The following is an 18,774-nucleotide window of genomic DNA, read 5'->3' as shown; positions in this document are numbered from 1 at the left end:
GCCCTTGTGGCTAAAGGGATCGGGGGTATGGAGAGAAGGCAGGTACAGGGTTCTGAGTTGGATGATCAGCCATGATCGTACTGAATGGTGGTGCAGGCTCGAAGGGCCGAATGGCCTACTCCTGCACCTATTTTCTATGTTTCTATGTTCCTATGACCCAGCACCGATCCCTGCGCCACACCACTAGTCACAGGCCTCCAGTCAGAGAGGCAACCGTCTACTAACACCCACAGCCTTCTCCGACAAAGCCAGTGTCATCCTGAATGCCAAGTGACTGAACCTTCCTGACCAGTGTCCCATGTGGGAACCTTGCATGTAGACAACATCCACACCTTTTCTTCATCAACTGCCCTACTCAAAAAAACTCTATAAGAATGATCAGACATGACCTACCACACACAATGATGCGTGGACTATCCCTAATTAAGGCCTGTCTATCCAAATCTCTTAGAATACCTTCCAATAATGTAACCTGGCTCACCAGCCTAAAATTTCCCACTTTATTCTTAGAGTCTTTCTGAAACTACATTAGCTATCCTCTGGCACCTCACCTGTGACTAAGGATGTTTTAAATAGCTTAGCTAGAGCCCCAGCAGTTTCTGCACTATCCTCCCACAGGTTCAAAGGAAAAATTTGAGAGTCCCTGGGTATTTATCCACCCTAATTTGCTCTAACAACAATCACCTCCTCCTCTGTAATCTGCATATGGTCCATGACCTCACTGCTGTTTTGCTTCATTGACGTTGATTGTGTGTTCATCTCCCATGTAAATACTGATGAAAAAAATCCATTTAAAATCTCCCCCATCTCTTGTAGATAGACCAAAGAGGAAGTGAGCATTACTGAATCTTATCTTGTGGAACGTAGTCAGTCAGGTGGAGGCAGTGTCAAGCGGGGAGCATTTTGGAGATAGTGGTTATGATCAGGCCGGGAATAGTGGTCTTAAATGGGGTGGAGGACACTTTCATTATCATAAGGGAGGTTCTGGAAGAGGGAGACTGGCAGCAAAACCTCGCAGGAAGGTCTTGCACAATGGGAAGATTACAAAGGAGAAAAAGTGAGGATTTAGGGCCAATTCCAATTCTTCATTTCTTGTTGGCCAACCAGTTCTCTACCAGACCATATATCAGCACCTTATTCACCAATCCAATGTGCTATAATTGTATGTACTAATTTCTTAAGTGGGACATTATTGAAACCATGGTCAAAGTCCAAGTACATCACATCCACTGGTTCTTCCCATCTATTCTGCTAGTTACACCCTCCTAACATTCCGGTAGATGTGTCAAAAACATGGCCAGCAGTGTAACACATGGGTCAGTAGATGAAGCATTTGTTACTTACGATACATGTGAATGCATGATAACTGCACAAGGAATGATTGGTAAGTCTGCAGAGAGTTTTGTGAATGGTGAATAAGGCTGTCCAGATCGACAGCAGAATGTAGATGAGTTGGAAAGTCAGCTGGAGCATTAGCAGATGGAATTTAATCCTGAAAAGTGCAAAGCAATGCATCTTAGAGAAACCACTTGAAGTTAGGGCATCTACAGGAAATGGTAGGGAACTAAGGAACACTGATGAACAGAAGGATCTGGAGGTCCAAGTCCATAGATCTCTGAATGTAGCGATAGAGTTGGATATGGTGAAGAAAACATGACATGCTTTCCATCATAGCTCAGGGCACAAAATATGAAAGTTGGAACATTATGTTGCAATTTTACAAAATACCAGTTAGACTGCACTTAGAATGTTGTGTGCAGTTCTAGTCACCATACTACAAGAAGGAGTTGATTGAGGTTGACAAAATGCAGAGGAGGTCCACCAACATGTTGCCTGGATTGGAGGAATGCAGGTATTGGGAAAGATTAACAGGATGGGCTGGTTTTCTCCAGAGTGAAAGAGGTTGATAAATGACCTGACAGAGACAAACAAAATTACAAATGGCACAGATAAGGTAGAAAGTTAGAATGTTTTTACTGTGGAAGGGGTATTAAAAACAAAGTATCATAGATTTGTGAGAGGAAGCAGCTTTAAAGGTGATCTGTTTTACACAGAAAGAACTTCACTGTTAGAGGAGGTGGTGACATTAGATACAATCAGTATGTCTGAAAGGCAACACACATCAAAGTTGCTGGTGAACGCAGCAGGCCAGACAGCATCTCTAGTAAGAGGTGCAGTCGACGTTTCAGACTGAGACCCTTCGTCAGGACTAACTGAAGGAAGAGTTAGTAAGAGATTTGAAAGTGGGAGGGGGAGGGGGAGATCCAAAATGATAGGAAAAGACAGGAGGGGGAGGGATGGAGCCAAGAGCTGGACAGGTGATCGGCAAAGGGGATATGAGAGGATCATGGGACAGGAGGCCCAGGGAGAAGGAAGGTGGGGGGAGCCCAGAGGATGGGCAAGGGGTATAGTCAGAGGGACAGAGGGAGAAAAAGGAGAGAGAGAAAGAAGGTGTGTATAAAAATAAATAACGGATGGGGTACAAGGGGGAGGTGGGGCATTAGCGGAAGTTAGAGCATTCAATGTTCATGCCATCAGGTTGGAGGCTACCCAGATGGAATATAAGGTGTTGTTCCTCCAACCTGAGTGTGGCTTCATCTTTACAGTAGAGGAGGCCGTGGATAAACATGTCAGAATGGGAATGGGGTGTGGAATTAAAATGTCTGGCTACTGGGAAATCCTGCTTTCCACATCAAAGTTGCTGGTGAATGCAGCAGGCCAGGCAGCATCTCTAGGAAGCACATCAAAGTTGCTGGCATTTAGGCATGGCATTTAAAGACACAGACCTAGTGCAGGCAAATATATTAGTGTAGAATGGCACGCCGTTATTACATGGTGGGCCAAAGCTTCTGTTTCTGTATTATTCGGCTATTATCTCCTCTTTAACAAATCCATGTTGACTTTGTCCAATCCTATCTGTTTTTTGGTGATGGAGGAAGATAGGGTCAATCGAGCTACTGTTCTCAAAATGTTAGTTCTCAATTTACTTGCAGGACTGATCAGATTGATGTTCCTTATTGTGGGTGAGTCCAGGATCAGCAGTCACCATCTCAGGGTAAGGGGTAAGCCATTTAGAATGGAAAAGGAGAAGGTAGCTCTTCTCTCAGGGAGTGGTGACTTTGTGGAATTCCTTTCCATTGTAACGAATTGAAACCATGTATGAAGGGGTCAGATATTATTTCTAAGAATGTTGGACAGTTTGCTTCCTAGGTATGTGGGCAATACCCCTCACATTACTGTGACACCATATTTTGAGCACATATAGTGATAAATGGCATGAAACCGTGGTAAAGTGGAGAGGAAAGTGGATGATTGAAGTGAATACAGGCAAGTAAGAAGTAATTCACCTCAGCAGAAAGAGTAAGGGAAGGGTGTAGAGTGATTAGCAAGATCAGAAGAACATGGAAGTTCGTAAATCCTTGAAAGTAACAAGGCAAATTGAAAGAGAAGTTTGTCAAGTATGTGGGGTCTTGGGATCCTTAAGCAGATGCAGGGAGAACAGAAGCTGAGGGATGTTGATTCCCAATAGCCTCCTGAGAGAGAGTTTGCAGGGTTCTTGGAAAAGAGCAAACAAGTGGGACATGAGGGATGTTATACCCAGTGTGTACCTGTGCTGATGGACCAAATGACCTCAATAATTAGTTCTATGATTCTGAATGGAGTACTACTTTTTACCACACTGACCATGTTAACTGTGGATTGTGACCTCCCAGTGCATTTTACCAAACGCCTGTCATACAGAGGCAATACGCTCATTGTGTTTTCTGTTCCTGATTCCTGAGTGCAAACAGATTCTCTCATTCTTCTGCAGCTGCTGTAAAGAGGATTCTTGTTGACGGGGCTCTGACACAGCATCAGCTGACCCATCTCCAACCGTTCACCAACTACTCCATTGCCATCTATGCAACAAGAGGGTCCATGACCAGTTCTCCTGTCTCCCTTCACTTTCTTACACGTATGTACTTATTTATTAATGACAGCTCTCTCTGTGTAACTGTAAGTGTCAGTGTTAACTGTGGATCATTAGAGGAAGGTTGGGACAAGGGTGATAAAGTCAGAAGGTGACCCTGGGCCCTTTTTACTGAGTGAAATCTGCAGGAATATCTTTGACAGCTGAAAGGACATAGAATAATAACACAGGTTTCTGGAACAAGGCTGCCAAGCAATTGCAGAGAGTTGATATAAGACCTGCCAGGATGCATTCAGTCACACAGTACCACAGAGACTGGCCACCCAGTGACAACATGCAGGGACCACCACATGATTGAAACAGATTAACACCATCAGGGATATGCTTCAAATTATCACTCTTCACTTAGTGACTGCATTAAGGAGCTGTAAGAAATACTGTGTTATGTACAATCACAGGGGCTGATGAAACATCGGGGTGGCTTGATAATACTGGAAATGGCTTGACAATTTGACAGGGTTGAATTACAATCAGAAGCCTGCTCAGTAACATGTTGGCCGAGGAAATTTTATTAGCAAAAGTTCCCTCAATCAGTAAGAGGTTAGTGAGAGTTGGGGAGTGCAGTGTTAAAATCAGGAGATAGACAGCCACTGTTCTCTTGAAGCTGTGTGGGTGCGCAGCTGCACAGTAACTGAAATGCCCCCACGCACGCAGCCTTTGTTGCCATGCAGCTTGAATTTTCTTTTATGTAATGTTAATATAAAGTGCCGTGCAGCTTTCGAGCTGTGTAAAAACTTTCTGCTCAGAGCAATAGTTGGTCCATGCAGCTGTGAAAAAAAATAGAGGGAATGCTGGAAGCAGTCACGGGCAAAAGGTGCAAAACCGGCTCGACACTCAATACCAATACAAGAATGTACAAGAAGCAAAATATTGTCGTTGTGGTGCTGGTCACCTGAGTTCTCCACTTGAGATGTGTGGTGCTGGGGGGAGGATTTAATGAATGGAAGAGCACAGAAGCTGGTCCTGATGAAGGATCCTGGCACAAAATGTCACTGTTTACTTCCCTCCATAGGTGCTGCCTGATTTGCTGAGTTCCTCAACATTCAGTGTGAGATGCTGGTTTAACATCTGTAGTGGTACAGTTAATAAGGAAGAGATATATGTGGAAGGATAATTTCATGACTGAGTTGGGTTTGGTTATGTTGGCCAGTATAGTACAGCATAGGGTGAGAAAGATGGATTAGCACAGGCGGTGAAACTATTGATAACGCATGCTCCATTGCTGGCCAGCCATGAGCGAGCCGTGTTACTGGAGCTTCAGATGTTGCTGTTTGGATTGGCTACAGAGTCAGCACTGGTACAGGCACTTTAGCCCAGAGACTCCATGCTGACCACTGTGCCTACCCACCTAATTCCAATTTCCTGTATTTGGTCTGCATGCATCCAAGGCACACTACTTCATACATCTATGCAATTGCTTCTTAAATAATACTTCTGTACTGCCTCAACCATTTCCTCTGGTAACTCGTTGCATACGTTTACCAGCTTCTCTGTGAAAAAGTAGCCTTTTACATTGTTCTCCCTCACCCTAAACCTGTGCCTCCTAGCTTTGGAAAAAGACTGTTATCATTCACCTCAGCTATGTAGCCCCCGGTAAGCCTCAGGCTTGCTCAGCTCGCTTTTGTCTAGGGGGAGCAGCCTTCAGCCCCGCCAAACTGGGTAATCAAGTTTGTGTGGATGCTGTGTGATGTACCCCACCCCGCCAAATAACAGACAGTACACCATATACAATTCAATGATTACACCTTATAACTCATACTTTGACTATGTAGATAGTAAAGGAACAAAATAAGAAAGGTTTTTAAAAAAAGAAAAAGGTGCCATTATTATTAACCAGTTCGTGCACACATTATTGGAGCTCTTAGAGAACCGGGTCCCCCTTCCTCCAGTCGATGTCCTCCAAACTCTGCGGACCCACAAATGGGACCACCCTCGGTGATCGACCAAATGCTCTACTTGAGTCTGTCTGTGTCTCCTCTCCTCGCCAAAGACCCTGGGCCTCGGACTCCCGCGCGGGGTCCATTCCGTCGCCCAGCTGACAGCATCATGTCTGCTCTGTCCCCATCCGCCTTCTGCCCAAAGCCCGCGAAAACAATAGCTTACAGACACACAAGAAAGAATAACATCTATCCCAATTGGTTAGCAAATGAATACAATTCTTGTTATCAGTAATTATAACCCAAACAAGCAGCTATAGAGAGAACCACTGTCTCAGCAGTTAACATCACAGAGGAAGCCATTTTATTTTTATCATAACAAAGAAGCCATTTTATTAGCCTTAGCAATAACATAAAAGAAGAAACCCCTTACATCTATGTTTCTTATAATTTTAGATGATTCTATAAGGTCACCCCTCATTCTCCTATAGTCTAAGAAATAAAGAGCCAACTTCTCTTTGTATCTCAGGTCTTTTAGTCCTGGCAATTTTCTCATTTTTTTTTCTGCTGTGCTCTTTCCAAGTTTAACCACATCCTTTCTATAACAGGGAAACAAAAACTCTACATATTTACATCGAACATAGAACAGTACACCCCAGAAACAGGCCTTTCAGCCAACAATGTTGTGCCAAACCAGATAAAAAGTATATTAAAAAAAACAAAAAATAATCTCTCCGACCTACACAATGTCCATTTCCCTCCATCTTCCTCATATTCAAGTGCCTATTTAAATATCTCTTAAAATCTACTGATGAATTTGCCTCTACCACCATATTAGGCAGCTCATTCCAGGTATCTACCACTCTCTGAGTAAAATACTTACCCCTCACATCCTCCTTGAACCTACTCCAGCTCATGCCCTCTTGTATTAAACATTTCCACCCTGGGGGAAAGATACTCCTTGTCTATTCCACTGACGCCTCTCATAATCTTATAAACCTCTGTCAGATCTCCCGTCACCTTCCGTTGCTAAACAGAGAACAACCTAAGTTTATCCAGCCTCTCATGATAGCACATGCTCTCTAAACCAGGCAGCATCCTGGCAAACCTCTTCTGCGCCCCCTCCAAATTCTCAACATCCTTCTTATAGTGGGGTGACCAGAACTGTATGCAATACTCCAGACGTGGCCTAACCAGGGTTTTATAAAGTTGCAACATAACCTGTTGATTTTTGAACACAATACCTTGATTTCTCCAAAGATGTCCCACCAATGACTTGTGCATAATATTCAAAGCACCATAATGTCTGAACTCATATCCTCAATGTGCTGACTAATGAAGGCCATGGTGCAAAGTGTCTTTCTTACAACCTTATCTACCTGTGATGCTGCTTTCATTGAGCGATGCATTTGAACTCCTAGGTACCACCATTCCATTACACTCCTTAGGGCCCTGCCATTAATAATACAAAGCCTACACTGATTTGACTTTCCAGGATGCATTACTTCACACTAATCTGTATTGAGATCCATTATCACAATCCCCTGTAATCTATAATAATCTTCTTCACTATCAACGTCTCTTAATTTCATATAATCTGAAACTTTATTGATTAACTCTTGTGCTTTTGCTCCCAGATCATTTAATTAAATAACAGCTAATAGGAATCTTAACACTACACAGCACAAATCACCGGCCTTCATTCTAAGAAACAACTTTCACTTACAACCCTCTGCTTCCTACCACTGAATCGATTTTGAATCCACCTTTGGATTCCTTGGGACCTAATCCTCTGGACTAACCTACCATATGGGACCTTGTCAAAGACCTTGCTAAAGTCTATATAGCCAATATCCATTGTTTACCCTCATGTACCCTTTAGGTTACCTTTCAGAAATATCTCTAAAAGATTCATCAATCATGATTTTCCACACACAAAGTTGTGATGACTCTTCCTAATCAGACATTGTTTATCAAAGTGCTGGTAGGTGCTGTCCCTCAGAATTCCCATCATCGACGTAAGGCTGATTGGCCTTCAGTTCTCTGGCTTGCCCTTCCAAACTTTCATAAACAACAGAATATTAGCCACCTCCCAGTGTTTGGGAACTTCACCAGTGTCTAATGATGAAGCAAGTATCTGCAAGGGCCTCTACGAATTCCTGCCTAGCTTCCCACAGAGTCTGAGGATGCACTCAGTCATGCACTGGGGACTTATCCATTTACTGCGCTGTAAAGTGTAGATATCTTTTCCCAGGTAACATGCACTTTCTCCAAAAGATATCCACTTGTTTCCCTTATCGCTTGAGCAACTATGGTTTTCTTTTTAGTAAGATTTGAAGAGAAATATTCATTAAAAAACCCACCCATGTTCTGAAGCTCGAGACATAGATGGCCCTGCTGATCTCTAAGGAGACCTACTCTCTCCAAAGCCATCCTCCTACTCTTAATACAGCTTCAGAACCTCATGGGATTTCCCTTAACCTTATCCATTTCATACCTTTCTTTGCTCTCCTGATTTTCCTCTTGTGCATTCTTAATCATTTTATAGTCATTCATTCATCTTCAATCTCCTAAATCCAATGCATACTTGCTATTTTTTTCCCTACTGTCTCTTGTTAATCAGGGTTCCTAACAGGAACATGCTGCTCCTGGAACTTGATATCACACTCTTAAAACTCTTTCACTTGATATTTATTCCTTTTCTTTCAAGCAGGATCACCCAATCGAGTGGTCTTTGAGTCTAGCAATTTTTTCTACCACTTACTCTCCTAATGCATAGCCTCAAGGTTTTCAATACCATCCTGAGTGTTCCTTCTCTCTAAACAGTGCTAGGCCAGAAGTCCCCAGGAGTCACTCGGAAGATTGAATTTCTTCAAGGACTGAATGTAACTGGGACACTATTAATAGAGATTTTGGGCTGGGAGAGAGTTCTGATATTCCTTCCTGGGAAGGTGCAACATTTTGCAGAGGCAGTGTTGGTGGTTGCCCACTGCCCTCAGATCCCTGCCGTAGGAAATCTGGGTCTCTGTCACATAGAGGAAGGCAGGCATTACTGCCTGTAGCATGACAAGTTCTGTTCCAGGTCTGAGGACTTGATCTTCAAATACTCCTGAGACTGATTTGCTAGTCTCAGTTTGCTGAGTGTTGGTGGCTCGTGTTGCGACTGTCACTTTTTGGTTAATACTTCACTGGCAGTCCTGGTACTTTTACAGCAAGTTTGTTCCTGTAATTGTCATGGTGACTGTACAGACACCATCTGTCTCACGTTACGGACAGCGAAGCAACCAAAAGGTGGATGTTCAGAGAATGGCCTCTGTGCAATGTTCCATCTTTTTTTTTAAAAGCTGTGACGACCAAGCGTTGCTCTGAACATGAAGATTTTACACAACCTGAAAACTGCATGGCATTTTATATTAACATTATATAAAAGAAAACTCCAGCTGTGCGGCAACAAAGGCTATGTGCGCGGGAGCATTTTAGTTACTGTGCCACTGTGCACCCACACAGCTGAAAGGAAACAGTGCCTTGGTGGAACCTTGTTGAGGTTTCAACACTTGCATTTCCTGACTTTACAAATTTACAGCCATGGTGTCATAGAGTCACAGATCACCACAGCACAGAAACAGGCCTTTCATCCCATTAAGTCTACGCTGATGCGTACTGTGCCTAATTCCGTTGACCCACACCTGGAACATGGCCATCCATACCTCTCCCATCCATGTACTTATCCAAACTTCTTCTAACTGTTGCGTTAAACCTGTACACACCACTCCCACTGGTGGCTCGATCCACATTTGCAATACATTTTAAGTCAAGAAGTTTCTCATCAGGTTCCCCTTAAATGTTTCATTTTTCACACTTAACCTTTGAACTCTAATTCTAGTCTCACCCAACCTCTGTAAAAAAAAAAAGAAACAAACAGGAGAAAATCTGAAGATGCTGGTAATCCAAGCAACACAGACAAAATGCTAGAGGAATTCAGCAGGCCAAGGAGCATCTATGGACAATAGTACAATGGAGAAAGATAAGAAGTCAAGTTGCAGTTTCAGAAAGAGCACTGTTCTGCATGTTGTTGATGAAAAATCTGATAATGATGAGAGTGACACAGGACTAAGTGGTCTCAAGATTTACAATGTGAAAACTAACAGGAGACAAGCAATATAGCTTGCACCAGAAGCAAATGGCAAATTAATTGAATTGGACACTAGCTCAGCTGTTTCAGTCATTGAACAAAATGAGTCTGAATGGTATTTAAATACTGAACTGAAGCATGCAGATATCCAAAAAATACCTGCGGCTGCCAAATCTCAAGGTCAGTAATTTATACATCCTTTGATTTGAAAAAGTAATTTGTGTGGGAATGACATTCGTAACAGTGAAATACAACAAACAACAACCTATGTTGGGTGTGTATGTAGTAAAAACAGGAGGGCTAGTATTGTGGGACTGTGATTGGCTGAAACAGCTACAGCTTGATTGGAGATCCATCCACCATTTGCATATCACATCCAGTCAACCCGGTCAACTCAGAGCCAGTTGAGAAAGGTGCTGGATGATGTCATTGGAAAACTCAAACAAATCGAGGATAAAATTGTCTTAAATGAAAATGCCACACCCAAGTTTTTCAAGCCCTGTCTGGTTCCTTATACAATCCATGGTAAAGCAGCCAGTGAATAAGATCGAATGGAGGTCTGAAGGAATTCTTTCCAAGGTTGATTAGAGCCCAAGGGCAACACCAGATGTCCCAGTAGCCAAGAAGAATGGGGCTGTCAGGATCTGTTGTGATTTTAAGGTCACCATTAACCCAGTACTGAAAGTAGATCGAGACTCTCTGCCCAGGATATAAGATATCTTCGCAAACCTTTCTGGAGGGAAATACTTCAGCAAAGTGGACTTAGCGGAGGGCTACCTACAGATGGAGATGGAAGAAGAGTCCAAAGTGTTTCTCACCATAAACACTCACAAAGGGCTTTATCACTATAATTCGCTTATTTTAGGAGTAGCTTCTGCACCTGCACTCTGGCAGAAAGCTATGGACCAGATGCAGTTGGCTGTCCAGACACTCAGTGTTACCTGGATGACATTATTGTTACTGATGAGGAAGACAGGGAACATCTCCAAAATCTCAAGACAATGTTAAAAAGATTAGAAGATTATGAGCTCAGAGCACAATGCAACAAATGTGAATTCTTTAAACAAAGCATTCTTACTGTGGTCACACCATTGATGCACAAGGATTACACAAGTGTGCTGAGAAAATACTATCAGTGGTGGATGCCCAAGGCCAAAGGACGTGTCAGCGTTGTGGTCCTTTTTTGGATTTCTCAATTACTATAACAGATTCTTGACAAACCTGGCTATTGTGCTCCGTCCCTTGAACTCATTGTTACAGATTGGGAATAAATGCCAGTGGACAATGTGAGTAAGGAGCAGTGTGAAGAGTCTTTCCAAAAGGTGAAGGAAATAGTGACATTAGACACTGTACTCAATCATTATGATCAGCGTTGTCTAGTGAAGCTTGCCTCTGATAGTTATCTTTGTGGGATAGGTGCAGTCATGTCACATGTTGTGAGTGACGGAAGTGAAAGGACCACAGCCTTTGAATTGCATTAGCACTGCAAAGAAAGATTACGCAAAGATTGACAGAGAGGCCTTGAGTATGGTTTGAGGTGCAAATCATTTCAACCAGTACTTGTATGGGAGAGACTTTACCCTCATTACTGATCATCAACCACCAGTATCCATTTTCAAACCACAGAAGGCTGTTCCACTAACAGCAGCAGCACGAATGCAGAGATGGGGCCTGTTTCTTAGAGGACACAATTACAACATTGAATTCAAGAGGACAACTAATCATGGAAATGCTAATAGATTGTCCTGTTTACCCTTAGAAAAGGAACTACCTGAAAAAATTACAAACAAGGCACTCCCTTTGATGTATTCTCTCCACTGCAAATTGAAAGTCTCCCTATTACGGCCGAGATGATTCAAAGGAAACCAGAAAAGGTTCCACACTGTATCAGGTCTACACGACAACTCAAAATGGCTGAAATGTGCATTAGAAACTCCAGTTTCCCCATTTTGGGGTTGCCTTATGTGGGGATTGAGAGTTGTTGTACCATCCAAGCTGAGAACTGAAGTGTTGGAGGAGCTACTGTAGGTGCCAGTCATCTAGGCGTGGTCAAAATGAAAGCGTTGGCTCACAGCTTTGTCTGGTAGCCTTGACAGATCAGCAGTTTGAGCAGTTTGCCATGCACTGTTCGGGAAGAAAGGTGTCCAGGGCTGTCAGACACTCTTCCTGTAGTCCCAGAGTTAACTCCTACAACCAGCATGAGGACTCAGAACCTAATATTCTTTCACAACCACAAGCCTCAGCTTCCTGGTCAGGAAAGCCATTAATCCACAAGAGTAAGAAATCCTCCAAAGCAAATAAATCTTTAGGCCTGAGTAGAACAATTTAAAATTTACCATGCTGTGGATGTCTATATAGTGGTAGTATTATAGCATATAATATGTGTGTGTATGTATATATATATACACACACACACACATATATATATTTATTTCAAAAATAAATAAATAAATATGATACATAGATGACTAGAGAGCAATATGTTGCGTATTTGAGTTGAGATGCATTCCATATTGAGTTAGTTTATAGCTAGGCACAGAGGAGTATTGTGTATGTAATATTTTAGTAATATTTGAATAATATTGTAAATATATTGTTTGATTCAGCATTCCTTGTTGTTTACATAATTCTTTATGGGTTATATGTAAAAGTATGTGAATGTGTGAATGGCATACGCCATTTCACTACCACATCATAAGTGCGCACCTCGCTAAGTAAAAACCAAACATACACAAGTTATCCCCAGCTCTGCGTTTTTCTTTCAATTCGTTTTTGGAGTTAAAAAACTTAACAGGTATTTCAGGAATTCTATTCAGATAGGAAGAAGTGCAGCTGGATACAGAGAGGAATTAACATGGAGTGAACTTAATCGTTGGCAGCACACCAGTGAAGAGGAGCTTGGAGGACACGTAACAACAACAACAGCGTTTGATAACCATTGTGAAACAGTCAGCACCTATCTAGTGAGAGGTTTGGCTTCCCGTCCCTGTTAGCTGGTCTGAGGAGACAATTGCTGACTAAGACTTTCTCTATTGTAGCTCTAGATTCCCCAAAGAACCTGACGGCCAGTGATGTGAGCCAGAGGAGTGCAAGAATTTCCTGGCAGGCTCCTGAGGCTCAGATTGAGAAGTATGTCCTGGTATATGAGGACAGCAGTGGGCAACGGAAGGTAGGCCTGGGCAGCATGTACTCCACAACACAAACTTAGAAACGGATCAACAATGGGGCAATGGTTCTGTAACCTCCATCTATATTAGATTATGAAGACACGTAGTCCTCTTTTATTGTCATTTAGTAATGCATGCATTAAGAAATGATACAATATTTCCTCCGGTGTGATATGACAAAACACAGGACAGACCAAGACTGAAAAAACTGACAAAACCACATAATTATAACGTATAGTTACAACAGTGCAACAATACCATAACTTAATGAAGAAGTCCATGAGCACAGTAAAAGTTCATAGTCTCTCAAATGTCCCACAACTCACGCAGACGGGAGAAGGAAGAACTCTCCCTGCCTTGCCCGACCACAATCCGACTCTAAGTCATCCGAAAACTTCGAGCTCTGATCAGCTCTCCGACACCGAGTACTGAGCGCCGTCTCTGTCCGAACAATTCGACGTCAACCTTGGTCGCCAACAGCAGGCAAGGCCGGGGATTTTGAGGCCTACCCTCTGAAAGATTCCCAACCACGCAGTAATGACAGCGCGAACGAGCGTTTCAGAAATTTCTCCAGGTATTCCTCTGTGCTTTCACGTCCATTCTCCATCAAATCAGAATTGTCCACGGTCCCTATTTAACAGATACAATATCATTTTTCACCGGAGGGCTGCGCACGCGCTCTCTCTCCTTCCACCACTGAGCTTCTACATCTCGGTGTGAGGTAAATCAAAAGGAGCATCGCATTGGCAGAGAGACCCTGCCAAAGTTTTACAGAGCAGGAGACCAAGTGTAATGGGAAGAGTGGGAACATTCCCTCAATATCCAACCATCCAGGAAAAATCACTTCCCTTGTTCAACAGAATCCAATGCCTATACTCACACCAAGACACATGTGGATTGCCCCACAATCCCATGCTGACCTCTCAGATGTTGACTGACCCTACACTGACCTCCACAGACTGACCTGACACTAACTTCACGGGTAATGCCCCAAAAAGAGTAGCATCTGTGTTTAAAGATCCCCACTACCCAAGACATGCTCATTGCTACCAACAGGGAAGAGGGACAGGAGGCTGAAGACACACACTCATTATGTCAGGAATAGCTTCTTCACCTCCACCATCAGATTTCAGAATGGACAATAAACCCATGGACTATTTAAACCCTCACTATTTAGCTTTCTTTTTAAATTTGCTTACTTATGCATTTTTAATATTTCTTATTGTAACTGATAGTAATTTTATGTATTGCATTCTACTGCTGCCATGAAACAACAAATATTATGACAGACCTGCGTGTCAGTGATAACAAAACAAACTCAGATTCTGATTCAGTCACAGACAGGCCCCACACTGACCTCTCGGACTGAGTTCCATGGAACAAACTGGTCTTATGGAGCTCCAACCTCTCCAGTCTTGCCTCATTCCTGACACTTTGTCTTGCTAAATCCCCTCTGCACGCTCTCCTGTGCAATCATATCCCACAGTGTGGTGACCAGAATTGCACACTGCTTTCCAACTGTGACCTGACCGATGTTTTGAAGCTGTACCATACCCTATCCTCAACTCAAATAATCTTGATTTAATTAAAGCAACATTCCACCTGGACCAGGCACTTCCTTCCCTTCCCATTCCTTTCTATCTTCGACAGGGATCACCCTCTCTATGATCCTTCCCCATCTTTCCCCTTCCCAGGCATATTCCCCTGTATCTATCAGAACTTTACCTACACCTTCTCCCCCACCAGCGTCTCATACCCTAAACAGTTCTTCCAGGTGAAGCAGCAATTGACATGTGAATCCTCTGGCCCTGTTCATCACATACAGTGCTTTTGATGTGGTCTAATCTACATTAATGAGACCGGTCACCAACTGGGTGAAGTTTTTGCTGAGCACCCTTGGTCCATTCGCTGTGGCGGCCGAGAACTCCTGGGTGCCAGATATTTTAATTCCCATCTCCATTCCCACACTAACCTGACCTATCTCTCCTTGGACTTTTCCACTGCCAGGGTGAGGTGAAACACAAGTTAGAAGGAAAACACCTCATGTTCTGCCTGGTAGTGTAGAACCAAATGGCATGAACATTGAATTCTCCAGCTTCAAGTCCCCCCTCCATCCCCATCTACCAAGTTCTTTCCACACACACACCAGCCCCATCACCCTGTCCCTTTCCTCAACTCTCCCACTCTCTCTGGCCCATTAGCCACACACTCCTCCCACTGCTTCCCCTTCCTCACAATTCACATCCATATGGTTATTGTACATAATAAACTTTCAGGGTCGTCATACCAAAATATCACTCATCACAGGCTTCCAGTCACAAAGGTAACACTCATTGTCTCCCGTTACTAAACCAACTTCGGTTCCAGGCAGCACATGTGCAGGGAACTGGGCAGTCAAAGCTTGAGTTAAAAAATTCATCTTGCTCTTCATTAAGTCCAGAAGAAGGTCTATATAAAACTCCTTGTGCAACCATGGTAATTTTATATATTGGTGAGAGTGCTCATGTTACAGAACATGTCCACTTCCTCCACCCTATGGAAAAAAAATGTCTCTACTCACCACTTCTGAATGGCTTTGCTTTCATGATATTACTTTCAGTACATGGCTCTCAAGTGAGGCACTTATGAAGTTGAATGATGCAGAAGTAGGACTGTGTTAGGTTGGGGATGGATGTGATAGTATATGTAAGGGGTTTCTTCTTTTATGTCACTGCGTATGTTAATCAAAATGGCTTCTTTGTTATGTTAATCTTTTATGTTACTGTGTAGGTTAATTAAAATGGCTTCTTTGTTATGTTAAATGCTGATAAAGTCTCTAGCTAGCAGTTTGCTTGGGTTATAATATAGGTAACAGAGTGAATGAACCAATGCATGTCCATGTTATTCTTTCTTGGGGTGATATGCTGTCTCATATGACTGGGAACCAGGGGGTTTTGGAGGGAGTAGGAGGAGAGACCGTGAGGACAACGGACGTGCGGGGAACGCTCAGCTTGATCACTCCGGGTGGTCCTGAGCTGCGAGTCGAAGGGGTCCGGGTGGTCCTGAAGAGGTCCCAAGCTCCAACGTGCGCACGAAGAAATTGAACTTTGATAAGTCTGGCGCCTTTTCCATTCCTTTTTTGTATTGAACTTCTATTAATCTCATAAACTTAGTAATATCTATAAAGTGTAATTGGTAAAACATACATTGTGTGCTGGCTGATGATTGATGTTTGAAGCCGAATCAGGTGGCATTTGTACAGCAACCAACGTAACTGGGAGACAAGGTGGGCTAGATAAATACCAGCTAATATAGCTGAGCATTACAGATGCAAATTACTCCAACTTTCCAATGCACTCTTATAGGAACTGATTTTGGAAGCAGAGGATACTTGGATACAACTGGAGGGCTTGTTGGAAGCCACTGAGTATACACTGAGGCTTCAGTCTGCATATGATGCTCTACGGAGTTTACCAGAAGAAATTATTTTTACCACAGGTAGGAGAATACGAAAACACTGTTATCTACCCAATATTGAGATACCGAATACTATGGCTACTGAAACCTGAAATTTAATCATGTAATTTCAAAAATATTGATACCGCATGACTGTGGTTGGAAAATAAGTACTTCAGGGTACAAGCTGTTGCCAGGTTATGGACATCCCTACATTCTAAAGAACTCCCATAGCAACATCAAATTCAAGAGTCTGATAAACATACCTAATTTCATTCCTGCAAACAATAGAAATAGTTTCCCCTCTCTCTACTTTTAGTAATTGTCCTTTCTTTATCAGTCTCATGTGCTTTTGATCCCATTCATTATAACATTATGGAGCCCCCTTTATATCCAGCATTCCCTAACCTTGCTATCCTTACCTTTCACACTTACTGGACCATGTTGGCCCCGACCTCGACTGTCTCCTGTGTATAAGACTCCCAACAGATGTGCATTGCTCTCAGTTGACTTTCACCATGTCCTCTTCATTGTACATTGATCAGCCTCCTATTAATATAGAAGCTTAAGTTTTGGTTCATTCTCATCCCTCCCCATAACTATGTTGAAACTTAGAGAATTATGATCATTATTACTAAAATGCTCCCCCCACTGAAATTCCACCATGATTTCCCAAGATTAGGTCGTGTGTAGTCCCTTCTCAACTAGGACTATCTACATGTTGTCTCGTAAACTCATGCCCTCTTGACTTGATATTTTCATCCTGTGAAGAAGCTCCTATTAACCCTATGTCTCCCATAATATCACAAATTTCCTTTTGATCTCCCCTCAGTCTCCAATGCTCCAGAAAAAACAACCCAACCCTAACCCTAACCTATGCATATAGCTAATTCAAGTAACAGCCTAGTAAATCTCTTCTGCACTCTTTTCTTCCTGTAATGGGGTGACTAACACAGAACATAATGCTTCAAATGTAGCCGAATCAAATTTGATACATTGCTGAGTTCTTCCAGCATTTTGTGTTTGTTGTTGGAGATTTCCAGCTTCTGCAGAATATCGAGTGTTTATTGGCTGCTCCACTGTGAAGCTTCTCAAGATATGCTTACCCTGAAGTAGTTCAGGTGGTCTTTTTGGGTGTTCAGTGGGACCCCTCAGTGAAAATTGTATGAGGCATACATAAGGTTTTTCCACAAGGCTTCAATAAGTTTAGATGAGAGGGGGAAAAGTTTAAAGGAGATGTGCAAAGCAAATTATTTTTCTCACAGAGTGGTGGGTACTTAGAACAGGGTGCTGGTGGGAGAAGATACAACAGAATTGTGTTTTATTTGGTGATATAGCACAGCAATTGGCCTTTCCAACCCAAATGAGTCTGCACTTCCCAATTTCACCAAAGAACCTACCAACCTGCACGCCTTTGGAACATGGGAGGAAGTGGGAGGACCTGGAGGAAACTGATGCAGTCTCGGGAAGAAAGAACCAGCGTCTTTACCTTCAGGCAGCAGGAGAATTGAATCTGGGTCACTGGTGCTGAAATAGCATTGTGCTAATCGCTACACTATTGGGCTGCCTTGACATGCTGTTGGATAGACAGATGGAGGGAATGGAAGGATATGGATCATTTGCAGGAGTTGGGATTAGATTAATTTGTTATCATGGTGTATACATTGTGGGCTGAATCTCACCCTTGAGAGGAATGAAATCAAAAATATAAATACAAATAGGGGGATAGGTTGCTTGGTAAATCATCTCTGGTGTTGCTGAAAATTTAACAGCTGAGCTTACTGTAGCCTGACATCCTGGATGTTATGAACCATTCTTTTGTATTTCAGCAAGCCGTCTCTATCCTTACCCCTGGGACTGTACTCAGCACCTACTCAATGGAGACACAATCAGTGGCATTTATGATATCTATATCAATGGAAAGCCACAGCAAAACCTTCAGGTCTTCTGCGACATGGTGACTGATAATGGGGGATGGACAGTGAGTAATGCTTCACTCTCTCTCTCTGTTAATTGCGCAATGATGTTGAGATAGGTGATGTCAACACAACATTATCTCTGTGATGAGATCCTGATCTGCATGTAATGAATCGTTGAATTAAGTGTTTTTGTTCTTGTTGGTTCCAGTGTTTGGCTCTTCCTAAAGTCATAGAATATGGTACAACAGTACAACATAAGAAACTATTCTTTTCT

General features: G+C 42.7%; 1 protein-coding gene across 2 annotated transcripts in view; it reads left to right on the top strand.

The window, feature by feature from the left end:
- tnr (tenascin R (restrictin, janusin)) overlaps positions 1-18,774 on the top strand; it is a 213,470-nt gene that overhangs the window by 118,057 nt on the left and 76,639 nt on the right. For both annotated transcript variants that reach the window (XM_063063628.1, XM_063063629.1), the window contains 4 exons: positions 3,812-3,955; positions 13,018-13,148; positions 16,491-16,623; positions 18,411-18,562. In XM_063063628.1, coding sequence (XP_062919698.1) covers positions 3,812-3,955; positions 13,018-13,148; positions 16,491-16,623; positions 18,411-18,562 — 560 coding nt within the window. The remainder of the gene's footprint in view (positions 1-3,811; positions 3,956-13,017; positions 13,149-16,490; positions 16,624-18,410; positions 18,563-18,774) is intronic.

The sequence above is a fragment of the Mobula hypostoma genome, chromosome 12 (genome assembly GCF_963921235.1).
Source record: "Mobula hypostoma chromosome 12, sMobHyp1.1, whole genome shotgun sequence".
Classification (NCBI taxonomy): domain Eukaryota; kingdom Metazoa; phylum Chordata; class Chondrichthyes; order Myliobatiformes; family Myliobatidae; genus Mobula; species Mobula hypostoma.
This window is presented reverse-complemented; position numbering and strand designations above follow the sequence as displayed.